Raw genomic sequence first — 18,641 nt, 5'->3', positions numbered from 1 at the left:
CAACACGGGTCCCATCTGCTTCACACACACAACACGGGTCTCGTCTGCTTCACACACACAACACGGGTCCCGTCTGCTTCATATACACAACATGGGTTCCGTCTGCTTCATACACACAACACGGGTCCCGTCTGCTCCACACACACAACACGGGTCCCGTCTGCTTCACACACACACAACACGGGTCCCGTCTGGTTGATACACACATGTTTGGAAAATAATGTCCGGTAATCACAGGATGGATTTCCTGTTGTCCAGGTTTCATTTTCTGAGGAAGCGCATGCTCAACATTTCCCACGTTCCGATTCGCTGCTGTTACAGTGTCAACCCTTTCATTGCTAGTGTGATTAGCTGAAGAAAGCAGCAGCTAAAGCCACAACAGCCACCACAGCTGGGAAAATCGCTCACATTTCTAAGCTCCCTTATTACTTACCAATAAGGTGCCCTGGTTAACGGGAAGGATACTCTGCAAGGCGCTTGGGTCTTCGGCATTTGGGATGCTCTCGGAATTCTGATGGGACACGTTTGCAGATTATTGGATTGTCTTTGCACTGAATATCAGCTGACTGCGAGAGGAGCCACAGTTTACTCCTGAATACAAACTACAGGCTACAGTGGCAGCAATCCACAGCAAATCGCAGAGTGATTCACTCTCTCCTGGCTATGGTGATGAGACCAATTGTGACCCATCTCTGGTCAGGAGCATTAATTTAGAACAAACGGATTATTTATTCTGGGCTCTCTTGTCCTGTCGGGATCAGACTGTGAACTTTACTTCAGGTTTCTTTTCCCCCCCCACCTCACCTCCCCTCACCCCCCCGAGCTTTCATCAACTCCCAGCCACGGCAATGCATTGATTTTGAAATTCTCATGCTTGCCTCACCTCTCCATATCTCTGTAAAATCCTCCAGCCCCACAACCCCCCCCCCCCCCCCCCCCCCCCCCAGAAACCCGCATTCGTCCAACACTGAGCTTTGTTCTTCCTCATTTCCATGGCCTTGATTCTAAGTTTTGGAATTCGCTGCCTCTCTCTCCACTGTTAAAGATTCTTCCTTCAAACCTACCTCACTGAGCAAGCTTTAATCCTCAACCCCAGCATGTCCTCACGTGGTCTGAGGTTAAATTTTGTTTGATAATGTTCCCGCGAGGCACTGTGCTACGTTAAGGTGCTACACAAATCCAATTTGTTGTGAGGGGCAACAGTTGATAAAGCGTCACTTTTCTGCCCACATCCCTCTGTGGAAACATTTATCACAACTTGACGCATGCCAGGAAGGCATCTGGCATTGATTTGCCCATGTGTAGGTGCCCAGGCTGTGTTTTGTATACAGATCGATGCAGTATCTGGCCACACAGACAAGCTGTGGGAGGAAGATTTCCTACCTATACACATTTGTAGAGGTGAAAGTGAGATTAAACTACCTTGTTTTAATGAACAAAGACACCAGATGCTTTAGGATTTTCCAGAAGAATAACAGGGAAAGGACTCTTTAGGTTTCGGTATTTCAGATGGAGTGAATATTGATACCACTACAGCCCAGGAGAGCGGAGACTTGTGTTTAATTCACAATCTAAACTCACAACCGAAACTGCAACAAAGTCTCCCGGTAACTAAAGGGCAATTTAGCCGAGTCCACGAAAAGATCAGCCATGATCTTATTGAATGGCGGAGCAGGCTCGAGGGGCCAGGTGGCCTCTTCCTGCTCCTAGTTCCTATGTGACAGTAGGATTATTTTTCCCGCACAGTTCAACACAAATCCCAGTCGGTGGTCTGGGTCTCTGGGTGTAACTTATGGGGGTGGGAGGAATTTTTCATCGTGTCCGTTCTAGTTGGCAAGACGTGGTGTTGCTGGGATGGATTTAATGCAGAGATGGTGCCACCCTCAGGGCAGGTTGTTAAGCTCAGGAAAATCCTTTTAAAAATTCATTCATGGGACATGGGCATTGCTGGCAAGCCAGAATTTATTGCCCATCACTAGATGGGCTTAGAGTCAACCACATTGCTGTGGCTCTGGAGTCACATGTAGGCCAGACCGGGTAACGACGGCAGATTTCCTTCCCTAAAGGACATTAGTGAACCTGATGGGTTTTTCCAACATTAGACAATGGTTTCATGGTCATCAGATTCTTAATTTCAGATATTTTTTATTGAATTCAAATTCCACCATCTGCCGTGGTGGGATTCGAACCCGGGTCCCCAGAACATTAGCTGAGTTTCTGGATTAATAGCGATAATACCACTAGGCCATCGCCTCTACTCAGTGGCTGATTCCAGCAGCCCCATTGTAATCCTACGCCAATCAGCCAATTAACTGCCTGATGTCGGGGTCCCATCCCTTTAAAGGTGGAGATCCCACCCACAGGAGCTGCTTTCCAATCAGAGGGCTGGCAGCTCTTCAATCCCAGCAGCGCCCCTGGGAGTAGAGGTCACCACTGGTACTGCAGCCACCAGCAGCAGCTGGGATGGAGGAGGTCCCCGTATGGAAGGGATTGGGGTCAAGCTCACTAGGTCCAGTCACACACTTACCCAGCAAGGAGGGTGGCATGGTTGGTGAGGAAAAGAGGGTGTTCCCGCAGGGCAGTCACTGTGCGCCATGGAGTGGAACCACCTGCCCCCCCCCAACCCACCCCCCCAGAGCGGCCGCCATCTTTCACTGGGTGGTTTCCAGTGTAGCAGACAAAACCCCTGCACTGGCACTGTGCACTGGCAGAATGTGGCTTGCTGGGTGCGATGCTCCTGAGTGAATTGGACAGACGGGCAGGCGACAGGTACTCGACCTCCCTCCTGACCCTCCCCTGCTATCCAGCCTCTCCTGTGGGTTACATTCTACCCACCATCAGCAGCTGATTTTAAAAGTTGCCTCCCCAGGGTTTGCAGGTGATCACAGAAGCCCTACAGTGCAGAAGGAGGCCATTTGGCCCATCAAGTCTGTACTGACTCTCCGACAGAGTGTCCCACCCAGGCCCTATCCCCGTCACCCCAAGTATTTACTCCACTAATTCTCCTCACCTACATATCTTGGGGTACACTGAGGGAGAATTTAGCACGGCCAGTGCACCTAACCAGCACGTCTTTCGGACTGTGGGAGGAAACCGGAGCACCCGGAGGAAACCCACGCGGTCAGAGGGAGAACGTGCAAACTCCACACAGAACATAGAACATAGAAACCCTACAGTGCAGAAGGAGGCCATTCGGCCCATCGAGTCTGCACCGACCACAATCCCACCCAGGCCCTACCCCCACATATTTACCCGCTAATCCCTCTAACCTACGCATCCCAGGACTCTAAGGGGCAATTTTTAACCTGGCCAATCAACCTAACCCAGACAGACAGTGACCCAAGCCGGGAATCGAACCCGGGTCCCTGGCATTGTGAGGCAGCAGCGCTAACCACTGTGCCACCGTGCTGACAATGACACCCTCCATCCTGCATTTTCACAGCTCGTCACATCTGAAATTTGAACAACTCACAACCAACCATCCCTTAAATCCCTCCCCGCCTCCCATCGAGAAATTAATTTGCAATGGGGATGAGGAGCGTATCAGCCATGATTGAATGGCAGAACAGACTCGATGGGCCGAATGGCCTAAGTCTGCTCCTATATCTTATGAACTTATGACCAGTATCAGCACCTCCCTGCTTGCCATTGGGTCTGGGTCATTGGCACGTCTCTCAATCCCACCAATCGATGGTCTGCCCCTATCCTCACCCACTGGATTGGATGATTCAGTCTATCAAGAGAAATTGGAAAAGTCTTCGTTGATCGAAGAGAGGAGGCCGCCATTACTGATATCGTCAATCAAACTGTATTTCACTTAGTAACAAACACAATGTTACAAACTCTAATCCCACTGAACCCCAGCAGGAGGCAAAGAAACTCCAGAATATCCCCGAAAACAGTTAGTGTGGAGAGGATATATATCGAAGAAAGGGGAAGAGGTTTGTGCCAGAGTCTTGGCTAGAAAAGGAAAGGGTTGGTGAAGATTGTTGGGTGTATTGAACAGGCAGCAGAGGGACAGTCAGAAAGGACAGGGAGCTGGGAGCCATCTCCATAAGCAACTCATCTGGTATCTTGTTGGCAGGGGAACGTGTGGCACATTGGCATGGCAACATGCTGTGCCATCAAGCAGCAAGGCTCATGCCCTCCAAGGTTTAAACCTTTTAAAGTTTATTTATTAGTCACAAGTAGGCTTAAATTAACACTGCAATGAAGTTACTGTGAAAATCCCCTAGTCGCCACACTCCGGCGCCTGTTGGGGTTACACTGAGGGGCATTTTACCATGGCCAATACACCTAACCAGCACGTCCTTTGGACTGTGGGAGGAAACCCACGCAGACACGGGGAGAACGTGCAGACTCCGAGTCCCTGGCGCTGTGAGGCAGCTGTGCTAACCACTGCTCATGCCCTCCAAGTTTAACAGAGTGGGTTTCAATTGAACTTCAGTTCATTTGGAGAACGGCAACATCAGAACAAGGAGGAAAAATGGAAAGGAAGTCAGTTTGAGCCAGTCTATTGGTCAGTGAGAGATCACCATTAACTGACCTTTGGCAGGATAGTGCTCACCTGCTTTACTGGGGCTTAGAGCAATATTAACCCAACAAAGAACAGAACCAGGGAAAAGGCATAATAAAAATAAATGAAGCATCAAACAACTAAATATTCCCGGGATCTGCTGGTCAAAGATGGTCTTTTATTAAGTTCTGAGCTAGAGGCTGGAATTCTCCGGCCATTCCTGCCCCACTGCTGCTGCCAGCGAGTTCAGGGAATTTGGCGCTCAGCCAAATCTTCATTCACTGCAACGGGACTGGAGAATCCCAGCAGCGGGCGAGGTCAGAGAATCCAGACCGGAATGTTTTGGCACAGAATCTTTGCTCGTTAATCTCTTCCAGTAAAGATGATTTGACACCAAAGAGGATCGAGCATCCTGAAACTGAACTCACCATCCCGATTCCTTATTAAACAGAGGAACCGGTGATTGAGAATGTGGCCAGTCAGGAAGGGGAGAGGCTTCTTATATTCAGGGTTAAGGATCTGTTGAGTCTAATGTTCCTATCAGTGGCCCACCCACACAGTGGAATGGACACTAATTGGAGATTTATATTATGACTGGGAAATACAAACATTGCGCCAGGTTTGATGGGCTGAATGACCTCCTCCTCTGGAATTCTCTCCACAGACCAGATGTTGGAGGTTCAACTTGGATTCCACTCTATACCTCATCGATCACTTGGAATCCAACCAATAGGAGGGGTGTCACTGAGTGGCCCTGAGAGGGAGCGGCTCAGAGCCGGGAGCCTGGGGAGAGTGGGGAAGATTGTAGATATATCTCACCACGCGCTGCTGCTTGAATGCTGTGGTGCCAGTCTTCAAACACGCACACTCCATCTCTCAGCTACTCCAACCCGTGGCTTTGTGACATTCTCCAGCATTGGTCGGCAGGAAGGTTTCTATTCGCACAGATTGAATGGTGAGTGCGCTGGCTGCTGTGTCAGTGCCAACTTTACAATCAGAGAGTGCAGTCAGTCCAAAGGTTTGGTGGAGGTTCGCGGTGAAGAGGCAAAGGAGGAAAAGAAGTGTGCGGGAGGTGCCAGCAGCGGTGGTTAGTCAGGGAAGTGGAAGCAGGCTAGTTAGAGAAGTGTTCAGAAGAAGTTTGAAGCCACAAGGCTTTACCTTCAGTCCTCTGGTTGGTAGGGTAACCCAGCAAGACCTGGGGTCTGGAGTGGGGAAAGCAGCCATCCCCTGGTCACTTATTGTCTTTGAGCCTGTGTAAGACACAGCACTTCTCTGAAAAACCTGAGAGGACCAGAAATTGGGGAAAAAGACATAAAAACCATTGTGTAAACAAATACCTCCTTCTGAAAGATACCAACGCCCCTCAATAAAAACCATTGTCTAAAGTACAAATATCTTCTTCCAAAAGATACCAACGCCCCTCAATAAAAACCACGGACTCTCAAAACATGGACAATCTGTAAATTGTGAAATGGGACGATTTTAAACTCAGTGAGCACAAGTTTCTATTTGTGTAGAATTATTGGAGCCCAGTACATGGACAAATGCTTCAACTGGGACATTTCCAAAATGGCAGCCACAGGTACAAACTCAAGTCAAACATGCGGACGGTAATGGGAATGTCATTTCCAGCTTCCGAGTGATTGGAGTGATGTTGACTGGGATTTCACCTGTTCTGCCCAGCACTGTCCGTCACCAGGGCAACCGGCTGAGAAACCTTGGACTGGGGATTCCGCCAGTGCGCTGCCCATTAGTCTGAGCTGGGACGGACACATTGGGCAGAGCGATTCCAGCCCAGCCCCGCACAGTGTGGTTAGAAACACTCCGAGCACAAAGCAAACACGTCAGCACAGCCAATGGTCAAACACCATGTCGATGCCTCCAGCGGGGGACATTGCTTTTAAAGCCAGTCGGTGGCCTGATGTCATTCGACAGTCAGTCACCAGCCTGGATGTTAACTCGTGGTAACAATTCTCACTTTAGACCAGTTCTGAGCACAAAACAGACTTTACAGAGTCACTCAGTGAATGTTTTAATCCCAGTTGAGGAGGTGAACTGGCCCAGTGCAATGCAGAGGTTTCTGTATTCACTCTGCCTCGGAACTATATCCAAAAAACACAAACCTCTAATTCGGCCATGATTCTATCTTCTTCATCCTCATCATCACGAACAGCCGATGCCACAATCGGTGGGGGTGTTGATGGAGGTTTCGCCTCCGACATAGTCCTCCGCAGTTTGACATGTGGTCTTGGTCCATCAGTCTCATCAGAGTCAGCTTTCTAATACCAGCAGAGAGGAGAATCCTTAGAATCAGAGAGCCCCTACAGTGCAGAAGGAGGCCATTCGGCCCATCGGGTCTGCACCGACCACAATCCCACCCTGGCCCCATTCCTGTAACCCCTCATATGTATCCTGCTAACCCCCCTGACACTAGGGTTAATTTAGCCTGGCCAATTAACCTAACCTGCACATCTTTGGACTGTGGGAAGAAACCGCAGCACCCGGAGGAAACCCACGCAGACACGGGGAGAACGTGCAGGCTCTACACAGACAGTGACCCGAGGCCGGAATTGAACCCGGGTCCCTGGCCTTAACAACTGAATTTTCATTCCACCAGTCCCATTCCTGGAAAATTTAGCTTCCATCTTGGTTATTACATTTCCCTTCTTAGAAACTTTGCCTTTAACTCAATGAATCATCCCAAAATGCTTCAGGAGACTTTAACAAAACGGGACTTTCCACAGCGAGTATATTTCTAAAGTAATTCACTGACAGCAAAACACCTGGGATATCCTGAGGTCAGGAAGGTGCAGTAGAAACTCAGGTTTGTTCCTTTGCTCTCTGGATGGCGGGAAGCTGGGCGGATCCTGGAAGATTCTGCACGATTCCTCTGAATCCCAACACAAGGACTCTGAGGGAATTCCCGGGATGTTTAAGCTTCTGATGGGCAATTCAGTCACTCCCTCTGAAAAGTCTCCAACCCTGAGTTAAAGTCAGAAACCTTGGACTTGCTGCCCTGGATAATTACCTTGGAAATGTTAGGCTGAATAAACCATATCTAACTCTTGAGTAACTTTACACCTGACCCTCCCTACCCCAACCCTCCCCACCCCAACTCTCCCCACTCCCCAAGTCCCTCAGATCCCTGACTCTCACTCAATGCTCCAATTCTCCACCGACCCTCCAAATACCCCCGACCCACCAACTCTCCCAAGACCCAACCTCACTACCATCGACCCACTAACGCATTTACCTCACTCACACTCCATTGGCACGCTGAAAAGTTATTAAAAAATTCCAAAGCTTTTCACTGTGTTAGCGAATGAAGACTCACCAAAATACAACGGCTGGTGTTTTGAACAAGGGGGTGTGGCATGGCTTCCCCCCCCCCCCAAGATCCTGCCTGCCCTACCAAGGAGGATTCTGGAAAACAGGAATGCTCCACATTCCTGAAGAAGGTGGTTTGGAATTCTGGGCCAGAAATGTGGAGCTCTGGCACTGTGCAAAAACAGGAAGAAGTTTAACAACACCAGGTTAAAGTCCAACAGGTTTATTTGGTAGCAAAAGCCACACAAGCTTTTGGAGCTCTAAGCCCCTTCTTCAGGTGAGTGGGAATTCTGTTCACAAACAGAGCTTATAAAGACACAGACTCAATTTACATGAATAATGGTTGGAATGCGAATACTTACAACTAATCAAAGTCTTTTAAAGACTTGATTAGTTGTAAGTATTCGCATTCCAACCATTATTCATGTAAATTGAGTCTGTGTCTTTATAAGCTCTGTTTGTGAACAGAATTCCCACTCACCTGAAGAAGGGGCTTAGAGCTCCAAAAGCTTGTGTGGCTTTTGCTACCAAATAAACCTGTTGGACTTTAACCTGGTGTTGTTAAACTTCTTACTGTGTTTACCCCAGTCCAACGCCGGCATCTCCACATCATGACTGTGCAAAAAGACAGGAGCAATCCGATCCCCTCCTTGGAAGATTCGCCTCTTCCCTCTTTCACAGTCGTGTTTCAGAATGATGAGGATAGACTGGAATCTGTGACACTCCGGATAAATCACTGCCGTTTACTGGAGCTCAGTAATACAAGGAAGAAACCGTTTTGACTCTGCCTCTCATTAAGCTGCACCCAACCGTGTTCCCTGACTGAACATGGACATTTGTGATCACATGACTGGACCAATAAGCTGGAGAGTTCAGCTAACAATCTGGAGATGATGAGTTCAAAATTGGGAAATTTAAATTTTAGTTCATTAAATAAAAGTGAATTTTTTTTTAACCCAAAAAAACCAAGTGTGTTGGAAATGGAAACGACCAATTGTTGTAAAACCCATCGGGGTCACTAATGTCCTTTTACTGTAGCCAGTCTGGCTGAAACATGACTCCAGACCCTCAACGTGTTTGACTCAGAATAACTCTTGGAACTGGCCGAACTTGGGAAATAGATACGGATATTGTCAGGAAACACCCACATCCCAATTTAAATAGGTTTCAAAACAAACTGGGTTGTACAATTCCTGCTCTTCCGAGAATGTTCCTCGGAAACATTGGGTGGGATTTTGCTGCCTCGCTCGTCCTGAAACCGTAAAATCCCGACCGAGGTCACTGGACCTTTCCATGGACTGCCCCTCGCCCGCTCCGGGTCCCGAGGCGGGCGGAGCGGTAAAATTCCAGCTAGTGATTTTTCCAGTTCTCATACACCAGGTCAGAGGAGTCACATAGAAACTAGAAGCAGCAGCAGGCCATTCAGCTCTTTGAGTCTATCCCACCATTCATTTAGATCATGGCTGATCATCAAATTCAATATCCTGATCCCCCTTCCCTCCATATCCCCTGATCCCTTTAAATCCAAGAGCTATATCTAATTCCTTCTTGAAATCAGACAACGTTTTGGCCTCAACTACTTTCTGTGGGAGTGAATTCCACACATCCACCACCCTCTGGGTGAAGAAATTTCTCCTCACCTCAGTCCTAAAAGGTTTATCCCTTATCCTCAAACTATGACTCCTAGTTCTGGACTCCCTCACCATCGGGAACATCCTTTCCGAATCTACCCTGTCTAACCCTGTTAGAATTTTATAAGTTTCTATGAGGTTCCCTCTCAATCTTCTAAACTCCAATCCGCTTCACAAATCCACACACAGCTGTAGTTTTCCCTTTCTTGTCCTATTGCCAAAGGAACGGCCTTCACTGTCAGCTGGTCAGCGATAGGCGGACAGGAAGGAGTCTCAGTGTCGAGAGGATTCTGACACTCGATGGTCCCACTCAGAATAAAGACGCTGGTTGGATTTAAAATCCTTGACAAGAGTTTAGTGACACTAATCGGGCACTAATAGAGATCAGATTCAATGATTCACTCAATGGGACAACACTGAGGAAACAAAATGATCTGTCCAATCACATTTCAGTGTGATGCCCATTCACTGGGTGAGTGAGGTGTCCGCTCTGATTGAGAATCCCATTCATCTCCAATCACCACATTGCCCACTCGGATCACAGCAACCATCCACAGAGACTACTGCAGCACAGAAACAGGCCATTCGGTCCAACGGATCTGTGCTGTGTTTAAGCCCCTCACATTCCATCTGCCTTATCTCAATTTTTCAGTCTGTTTTTCCATCCCATTTCTCTCATCCACTTCATTAATTTCCTTTGAAAGTTGTTAAACTATTTGCTAAGGAATTTCTCCTTATTTGCCGGCTGGATTCATGACTGAGTCTTTGTCGATGACCCCTTGCGCTTTAGAGAAACATTGCCATCAGGAGAACTGTCGGCCAACCCACCTGTATTGAGGATTTAGCCGCTTTATAACTGGACAGAAAGGTAACTGCGATGACCCTTACCTTGAGACTTGCTTCTTTTTTATTGGTAACTATGACCTCCCCGGTCCTTCCTGTGGTCAGCCCGTGGGATGATGGGAAACTGCGTCGAGGAGGTGGTGGAGGGGGTGATTTGGAGGGTTTCTCTGTCCGGTATCTGTGGACTGTTAACTCCTCTGCAAAACAAACTGACCTGTTAACTGGTTAATATCGGTTAACTGACCTGTTAACTGGTTAACATCAGCTAACTGACCTGTTAAATGGTTAACATCAGCTAACTGACCTGTTAAATGGTTAACATCAGCTAACTGACCTGTTAACTGGTTAATATCGACCATCATTTCATCCTCTGACTGACAGGATTGAGGAGAATTTCCAATTCTGGCAAATCCAGAAACATCTGCCTTTCTCGAATTGGGATGGTTAGACACAGGGGGCCATTCATCCCATCACTGTCTGTGCCAATACTCTGCAAGGGCAAATTAGCCAGGCCCACTTCCCCACTCTTTTCCCTTTCCTCTGCAATTTTTGTTCATTCGGTAATCACTAAATCCCTCATACATTTAAACATAGAAACTAGAAGCAGGAGGAGGCCATTCGGCCCTTCGAGCCTGCTCCGCCATTCAGCTTGATCATGGTTGATCATCAAATTCAGTATCCTGATCCCACCTTCCCCCCCATATCTCTTGATCCCTTTAGCCCCAAGAGCTATATCTAATTTCTTCTAGCAATCAGACAATGTTTTGGCCTCTACTACATTCAATGGTAGTGAATTTAACACATTCACCACCCTCTGGGCGATGAAATTTTTCCTCACCTCAGTTCTAAAAGGTTTACCCCTTATCCTTAAACTATAACCCCTTGTTCTGGACTCCCCCACCATTGGGAACATTCTTTCTGAATTTAGAATTTTAAAAGTTTCTATGTGATCCCCTCTCACTCTTCTAAACTCCAGTGAATATAATCCTAACCGATTTATTAACTGACAGACCTGCCATCCCAGTAATCAGCCTGGTAAACTTTTGCATCACTCCCTCTATAGCAAGGACATCCTTCCTCAGATACGGACACCAAAACTGCACACAATACTCCAGGTGTGGCCTCACCAACGCCCTGCATAATTGCAGTAAAATATTCCTCTCCCTACGACTGAGTTCAGTTCACTCGAGGTCTTTGGGCAGAATAGAGAGAAACTCTTCTCTGTGGGGGAAGGGTCAAGGAGCAAAGGAGATAGATTTCAGTCAGTTTTAGAATTTGCTCTTTAATGGACTCTGCTGCCTCACATCTTTTCGCCGACTCTAGCCATTGGTGGAGCCCTAACCTTGGAGACGAAAGGTCATGGGTTCAAGACTCACTTCAGAGAATTAAGCACAAAATCTGATACTCTCAGTGATGGTACTAAGGGAGTGCCGCATTGTCAGAGGGTCAGTACTGAGGGAGCGCCGCATTGTCAGTGGATCAGTGCTGAGGGAGTGCCACATTGTCAGAGGGTCAGTACTGAGGGAGTGCCACATTGTCAGAGGGTCAGTACTGAGGGAGTGCCGGACTGTCAGTGGATCAGTGCTGAGGGAGTGCCACATTGTCAGAGGGTCAGTACTGAGGGAGTGCCGCACTGTCAGAGGGTCAGTGCTGAGGGAGTGCCGCACTGTCAGAGGGTCAGTACTGAGGGAGTGCCGCACTGTCAGAGGGTCAGTGCTGAGGGAATGCCGCATTGTCAGAGGGTCAGTGCTGAGGGAGTGCCGCACTGTCAGAGGGTCAGTACTGAGGGAGCGCCGCACTGTCAGAGGGTCAGTACTGAGGGAGTGCCGCACTGTCAGAGGGTCAGTACTGAGGGAGTGCCGCACTGTCAGAGGGTCAGTGCTGAGGGAATGCCACATTGTCAGGGGGTCAGTGCTGAGGGAGTGCCGCACTGTCAGAGGGTCAGTACTGAGGGAGTGCCGCACAGTCAGAGGGTCAGTACTGGGGGAGTGCCGCACTGTCAGAGGGTCAGTACTGAGGGAGTGCCGCACTGTCAGAGGGTCAGTACTGAGCGAGTGCTGCACTGTCAGAGGGTCAGTACTGAGGGAGTGCTGCACTGTCAGAGGGTCAGTACTGAGGGAGCGCCGCACTGTCAGAGGGTCAGTGCTGAGGGAATGCCGCATTGTCAGGGGATCAGTACTGAGGGAGTGCCGCACTGTCAGAGGGTCAGTACTGAGGGAGTGCTGCACTGTCAGAGGGTCAGTACTGAGGGAGTGCTGCACTGTCAGAGGGTCAGTACTGAGGGAGTGCCGCACTGTCAGAGGGTCAGTACTGAGGGAGTGCTGCACTGTCAGAGGGTCAGTACTGAGAGAGTGCTGCACTGTTAGAGGGTCAGTACTGAGGGAGTGCTGCACTGTCAGAGGGTCAGTACTGAGGGAGCGCCGCACTGTCAGAGGGTCAGTACTGAGGGAGTGCTGCACTGTCAGAGGGTCAGTACTGAGGGAGCGCCGCACTGTCAGAGGGTCAGTACTGAGGGAGTGCTGCACTGTCAGAGGGTCAGTACTGAGGGAGTGCTGCACTGTCAGAGGGTCAGTACTGAGGGAGCGCCGCACTGTCAGAGGGTCAGTACTGAGGGAGTGCCGCACTGTCAGAGGGTCAGTACTGAGGGAGCGCCGCACTGTCAGAGGGTCAGTACTGAGGGAGCGCCGTACTGTCAGAGGGTCAGTACTGAGGGAGTGCTGCACTGTCAGAGGGTCAGTACTGAGGGAGTGCTGCACTGTCAGAGGGTCAGTACTGAGGGAGTGCCGCACTGTCAGAGGGTCAGTACTGAGGGAGTGCTGCACTGTCAGAGGGTCAGTACTGAGGGAGTGCCGCACTGTCAGGGGGTCAGTGCTGAGGGAGCGCTGCACTGTCAGAGGGTCAGTACTGAGGGAGTGCTGCACTGTCAGAGGGTCAGTACTGAGGGAGTGCCGCACTGTCAGAGGGTCAGTACTGAGGGAGCGCCGTACTGTCAGAGGGTCAGTACTGAGGGAGTGCTGCACTGTCAGAGGGTCAGTACTGAGGGAGTGCTGCACTGTCAGAGGGTCAGTACTGAGGGAGTGCCGCACTGTCAGAGGGTCAGTACTGAGGGAGTGCTGCACTGTCAGAGGGTCAGTACTGAGGGAGTGCCGCACTGTCAGGGGGTCAGTGCTGAGGGAGCGCTGCACTGTCAGAGGGTCAGTACTGAGGGAGTGCTGCACTGTCAGAGGGTCAGTACTGAGGGAGCGCCGCACTGTCAGAGGGTCAGTACTGAGGGAGTGCTGCACTGTCAGAGGGTCAGTACTGAGGGAGTGCTGCACTGTCAGAGGGTCAGTACTGAGGGAGCGCCGTACTGTCAGAGGGTCAGTACTGAGGGAGTGCCGCACTGTCAGAGGGTCAGTACTGAGGGAGCGCCGTACTGTCAGAGGGTCAGTACTGAGGGAGTGCCGCACTGTCAGAGGGTCAGTACTGAGGGAGCGCCGTACTGTCAGAGGGTCAGTACTGAGGGAGCGCCGCACTGTCAGAGAGTCAGTACTGAGGGAGTGCTGCACTGTCAGAGGGTCAGTACTGAGGGAGCGCCGCACTGTCAGAGGGTCAGTACTGAGGGAGTGCCGCACTGTCAGAGGGTCAGTACTGAGGGAGTGCTGCACTGTCAGAGGGTCAGTACTGAGGGAGCGCCGCACTGTCAGAGGGTCAGTACTGAGGGAGTGCCGCACTGTCAGAGGGTCAGTACTGAGGGAGTGCTGCACTGTCAGAGGGTCAGTACTGAGGGAATGCCGCACTGTCAGAGGGTCAGTGCTGAGGGAGTGCCGCACTGTCAGAGGGTCAGTGCTGAGGAGTGCCGCACTGTCAGAGGGTCAGTATTGAGGGAGTGCCGCACTGTCAGAGGGTCAGTACTGAGGGAGCGCCGCACTGTCAGAGGGTCAGTGCTGAGGGAGTGCCGCACTGTCAGAGGGTCAGTATTGAGGGAGTGCCGCACTGTCAGAGGGTCAGTACTGAGGGAGCGCCGCACTGTCAGAGGGTCAGTACTGAGGGAGCGCCGCACTGTCAGAGAGTCAGTGCTGAGGGAGTGCCGCACTGTCAGAGGGTCAGTACTGAGGGAGTGCCGCACTGTCAGAGGGTCAGTACTGAGGGAGTGCCGCACTGTCAGAGGCACTGTGTCATTAATGCAATGGCAGGTGGACGTAAAGGCTCCCAGGATAATATTCTGCGGAAAGGTCGGGATGATTAAGGTCTATCCCAAAACAAAAACCACGTCCAGAATTTTATACTCCCTCACTCTGGGTTGGTTCTGAGGTGGGTGGGGGGGGGGGGGGGGGGGGGGGGCTGTGGGAGGGTGGGGGGGGGGGGGGGGGGTGTGGGAGGGTGGGGGGGGGGGTTGTGGGAGGGTGGGGGGGGGGGGGGGTTGGGTGGGGTGTTGGGGGGAGGTGTGGAATTGTATGGATAGGATTCTCACCGTGATTCCACCCATTCAGACCTGGTCTCAGTTTAATGCTCGGGTGGACAGTGCCTGGGACAGGAAGCTCATCCTTGTCCCAATTAAAACCCAAGCGGCCATTTGATGGCTTTTCCCGCCAAGCTGAATGTTGAAGCGGGCAGATGTCGATTGGGGCAAGCCCAAAACTGGACAAAGTGATCTCGGGAGGAAGGGGTTGGGGCGGCACCTTCATCAGAAATGCCCTCAGACTGGGGGCACCCCCATCTTGGGCCCAATGACCTCTGGACCTCCTCCCCTAACCCCGTGACCTTTCCCCTGAGACCCCGACCCCCCCCCCCCCCCCCCCCAGGCCTTCCCTAACTTTCATCATGCTTAGTCTATTATCCCTTTTTTTAATATAAATCTTCATTCTCCTCACAAACTTTAAACAATCCTGGGTCTTTGTGACTCTTCTGACTCCTCGATAACAAGTTGAAGCAAAGGAAAGGAGTTGAGATTAAAATGATAGGATCCTGCAATGCTACAGCACAGAAGGAGGCTATTCTGTCCATTGAACTTATTCTGGCCCTTTGATGGACCAGTTCTACACCTGCTGTGTTTTGTCCGTAATTCTATAAATCGCTCACCCTCAAGAACCTTTTCAAACTATTTAACGATTCGACTTCCATTATCTACTGGGGCTGGCATGGACCAGGAGGGCCGAATGGCCTGCTTCTATGTTGTAACTTTTCTATGGTTCTATCTTTTCATGTGAAGAGTCCCAGGTCCCACCAGTTCTCGGATTGGAAGTAATCTTCTTCATTTCCTTGCAGGTCTTTTTCCAATCATGTTGAATCCCTGACCTCGGCTTATTGGCCGGTGAACAGTTTTTTTCTCTCTCTACCCAATCGAAATCTCTCACCGTTGTGAAAAACTCAATCGCCAATTATTCTTCTCTGTCCCAAGGAGAAACAGTCTGACCTTTACCCGTCTCCCCTCATTCCTGGGAACATTCTAGTAAACCTCCTCTTATCCTTTCTCAGCCCTTTACCCATCTCCTGCAGGGTGGTACCTGGAATTATTCCCAATACTCCAGCCGAGGCCTAACCAGTGATATAGAAAGTTCTAGAGGTTTGACAGTGCTGCAGTGGAGGTTGTGAGGTGGATGGTGTACTTCCCGCTGCCTCGGCAAAGCAGCCAACATAATTAAGGACTCCCCGCCACCCCGGACATTCTCTCTTCCACCTTCTTCCATTGGGAAAAAGATACAAAAGTCTGAGGTCACGTACCAACCGACTCAAGAACAGCTTCTTCCCTGCTGCTGACAGACTTTTGAATGGACTTATTTTGCATTAAGTTGATCTTTCTCTACACCCTAGCTATGACTCTAACACAACATTCTGCACTCTCTCGTTTCCTTCTCTATGAGCGGTATGTTTTGTCTGTAAAGCACGCAAGAAACAATACTTTTCTCTGTATGTTAATACATGTGACAATAATAAATCAAATCAAATACAATGTCTCCACACCTGAGTGTCTCCGTCCATTAGCGTCTGTCTTGGTGACAGTTTTCTGCGTGTGTTGGGGTTTTGCCTGTTTTGACTCGGCTGTTGGCATGGTGACCATTTTTGTTTTGTTGGTGAATCCTAGGTCAGGGATTGCTTTCATCAGCTCAGCTTGTGTCTCCTCCAGTAGACGATTAATGTCCTTGTTACTGAACTGGGTCATGCTGGCTTGCCTCTCTTCCCAGTCTCTCTCCGCTGCCTTCAAACAGGAAGAGGAAATAAACAGCTTGGCAAGTTAGACATTCACCCCATTGGCCGGTGCTCAGACACAGAGTCTCCAATCCGATATCGTTGTGAATGAATGAAAACGGAACTGTGTAAACTAACTGGAGTTGGAGACAGCCCTGATTCACGGGGGTGGGGGGATTGCTGCCTCTGGGTCCGAGGCCGGGTGTGCTTGAAGCCCCACTCCAGAGGGCGAGTGAAGGTCAGGGTTGTGAGGCTGAGCTGATTGGTCACGGCAGTGACCAGTAAAGCCAATGGCAGCCTCACCATGGTCATTGCCGCCAGCCCCGGGGGAAATGGCGGTTAAACGCCAGCTGCCGGGATTCCTGGGTCTTTGGAGATAAAGACCCCACCTCCAAGAAAGGGCCCCTGACCAATCAGAGAGAGGGCTGGCAGCTCTCCCAGCAGCGCCATCAGGAATGGTGATCACTGCTGGAACTGCAGGGGGCCCAGGAACAGGAGCACCGCTGGAGGGTGAGGTGATTGGGGAGGCTCACCGCAGTCAGTCAGTCACCCTCGTGAGGTGGGAGACATTTGGTGTGGTGGGGGGTCCTGATGGGTGGTCTTTGCCACCAGCAGGAGCCTCCATGGGGTACCTACCCCTTAAGGGGAGGCTGCCAGGGTCCAGTTGGTGGAGGTGATGAACTGCCTCTCATTCCCCTGGTGGAATACCAGTAGCAGTGGCCCCCGATTGGCTGGGTGGGAAGGCTGACTTTGACATTACCCCGCACCTGAATTCATGAGGTGAAGGGGAGGTTGTTGTCGGGAGGGCAATGGGATCCCCACTCTGCTCTTCCCCAGTGTCCCCCCCAAACCTTCCAGCCTCCCCCGAGGGGAGTGATGTCCCATCACCTCCTCCGGGCCTGCCCACCGAGCCTTGCCGCTCTCCCCTGGACAGGCAGATAGGCCAGAACCCCGGAATGGGTTATAGTTACAGAAATTCCCGAGGGAACGGGATGGGAAAATGGTGGTCATTTTACATGGAAAAGAGGAAGAAGCTGATTTTAACCAACAGGAGATTGGAAACCTCCGTTTATTGTTCACAAGGATCAATGATAAACAACCGGGAGGAACATTCTGCCCATCACTATTCCGCCCCGACAGGATTTCCACTTTCCTCTCTTCAGGTCACCTGCCCTGGGGTCATCAGGGAGTCAACTTCCCCAATGATAGTCAAACAAAGAACTGTCTTTCACCCTCTCCCTTTACCTGAGGAGCTGGGGAGAGGGGATAGTGTGAAGTGGAGTGAGGAAGGAGTGAGGATAGGGAAGGGGAGGGGGGGAGAGAGGACAGTGAGGGATAGGGGAGGCAGTGCCGAGGGGAGATGAGGGGGAAGACAGCATGTGGAGGAGAGGTAGGGAGAGAGAAGGGAGGGGGCGGGGAGAGGGGAGGGAGGGGGCGGGGAGAGGGGAGGGAGGGGGCGGGGAGAGGGGAGGGAGGGGGTGGGGAGAGGGGCGGGAGGGAGAGGGGAGTGAGGGGGCGGGGAGAGGGGAGGGAGGGGGCGGGGAGAGGGGAGGGAGGGGGCGGGGAGAGGGGAGGGAGGGGGTGGGGAGAGGGGCGGGAGGGAGAGGGGAGTGAGGGGGCGGGGAGAGGGGAGGGAGGGGGCAGGGAGAGGGGAGGGGGTGCGGGGAGAGGGAAGAGAGGGCAATCAGTGGGAAGTGGATGGGAAGAGAATGAGGAGGTGAGGGAGGTGTTGGAACAAGGAGGAGAGGAAACAGGAAGGAGAGGGATTGGGAATTTGAAGGAATGGAAATCGGAGGGAAGAGAGTGGATGGGGAGGACAGAACTGGAGCAGATGTAATGGAGAGAGGGGGGAGGAGGGGGGAGGGGAATCTGAAGGAATGAGGAGAGGGGAAAGTGAGGAGACAGGCAGGGGAGGCTAATCATAGAATCCCTACAGTGCTGAAGGAGGCCATTCGGCCCATCAGTCTGCACCGACAACAGTTCCACCTCGGCTCTATCTCCTGTAACCCCTCATATTAAGCCCGCTAATCCCTCTGACTTACACATCCCGGGACACTAAGGGGCAATTTAGCACAGCCAATGTACCTAACCTGCAAATCTTTGGAGTGTGGGAGGAAACCGGAGCACCCCCGGAGGAAACCCACGCAGACACGGGG

General features: G+C 51.0%; 1 protein-coding gene across 3 annotated transcripts in view; it reads right to left on the bottom strand.

Annotated features, from left to right (window-relative positions):
- The window catches only part of LOC144500761 (sickle tail protein homolog), a 34,947-nt gene extending 18,458 nt beyond the window's left edge, over positions 1–16,489 (bottom strand). For 2 of the 3 annotated variants that reach the window (XM_078224170.1, XM_078224172.1), the window contains exons 1-5: positions 16,261–16,489; positions 10,363–10,514; positions 6,640–6,795; positions 5,675–5,797; positions 434–511 (exon numbers count right to left, since the gene is read on the bottom strand). In XM_078224170.1, coding sequence (XP_078080296.1) covers positions 434–511; positions 5,675–5,797; positions 6,640–6,795; positions 10,363–10,514; positions 16,261–16,459 — 708 coding nt within the window. In that variant the 5' untranslated portion in view covers positions 16,460–16,489. The remainder of the gene's footprint in view (positions 1–433; positions 512–5,674; positions 5,798–6,639; positions 6,796–10,362; positions 10,515–16,260) is intronic. The other variant, XM_078224171.1, reaches the window with a different exon arrangement.
- Positions 16,490–18,641: the final 2,152 nt, after the last annotated feature.

This window comes from Mustelus asterias, chromosome 11 (genome assembly GCF_964213995.1).
Source record: "Mustelus asterias chromosome 11, sMusAst1.hap1.1, whole genome shotgun sequence".
Taxonomy (NCBI): Eukaryota; Metazoa; Chordata; class Chondrichthyes; order Carcharhiniformes; family Triakidae; genus Mustelus; species Mustelus asterias.
Note: the sequence above shows the minus strand (reverse complement) of the source record. Positions and strands in the feature narration are given on the sequence as shown.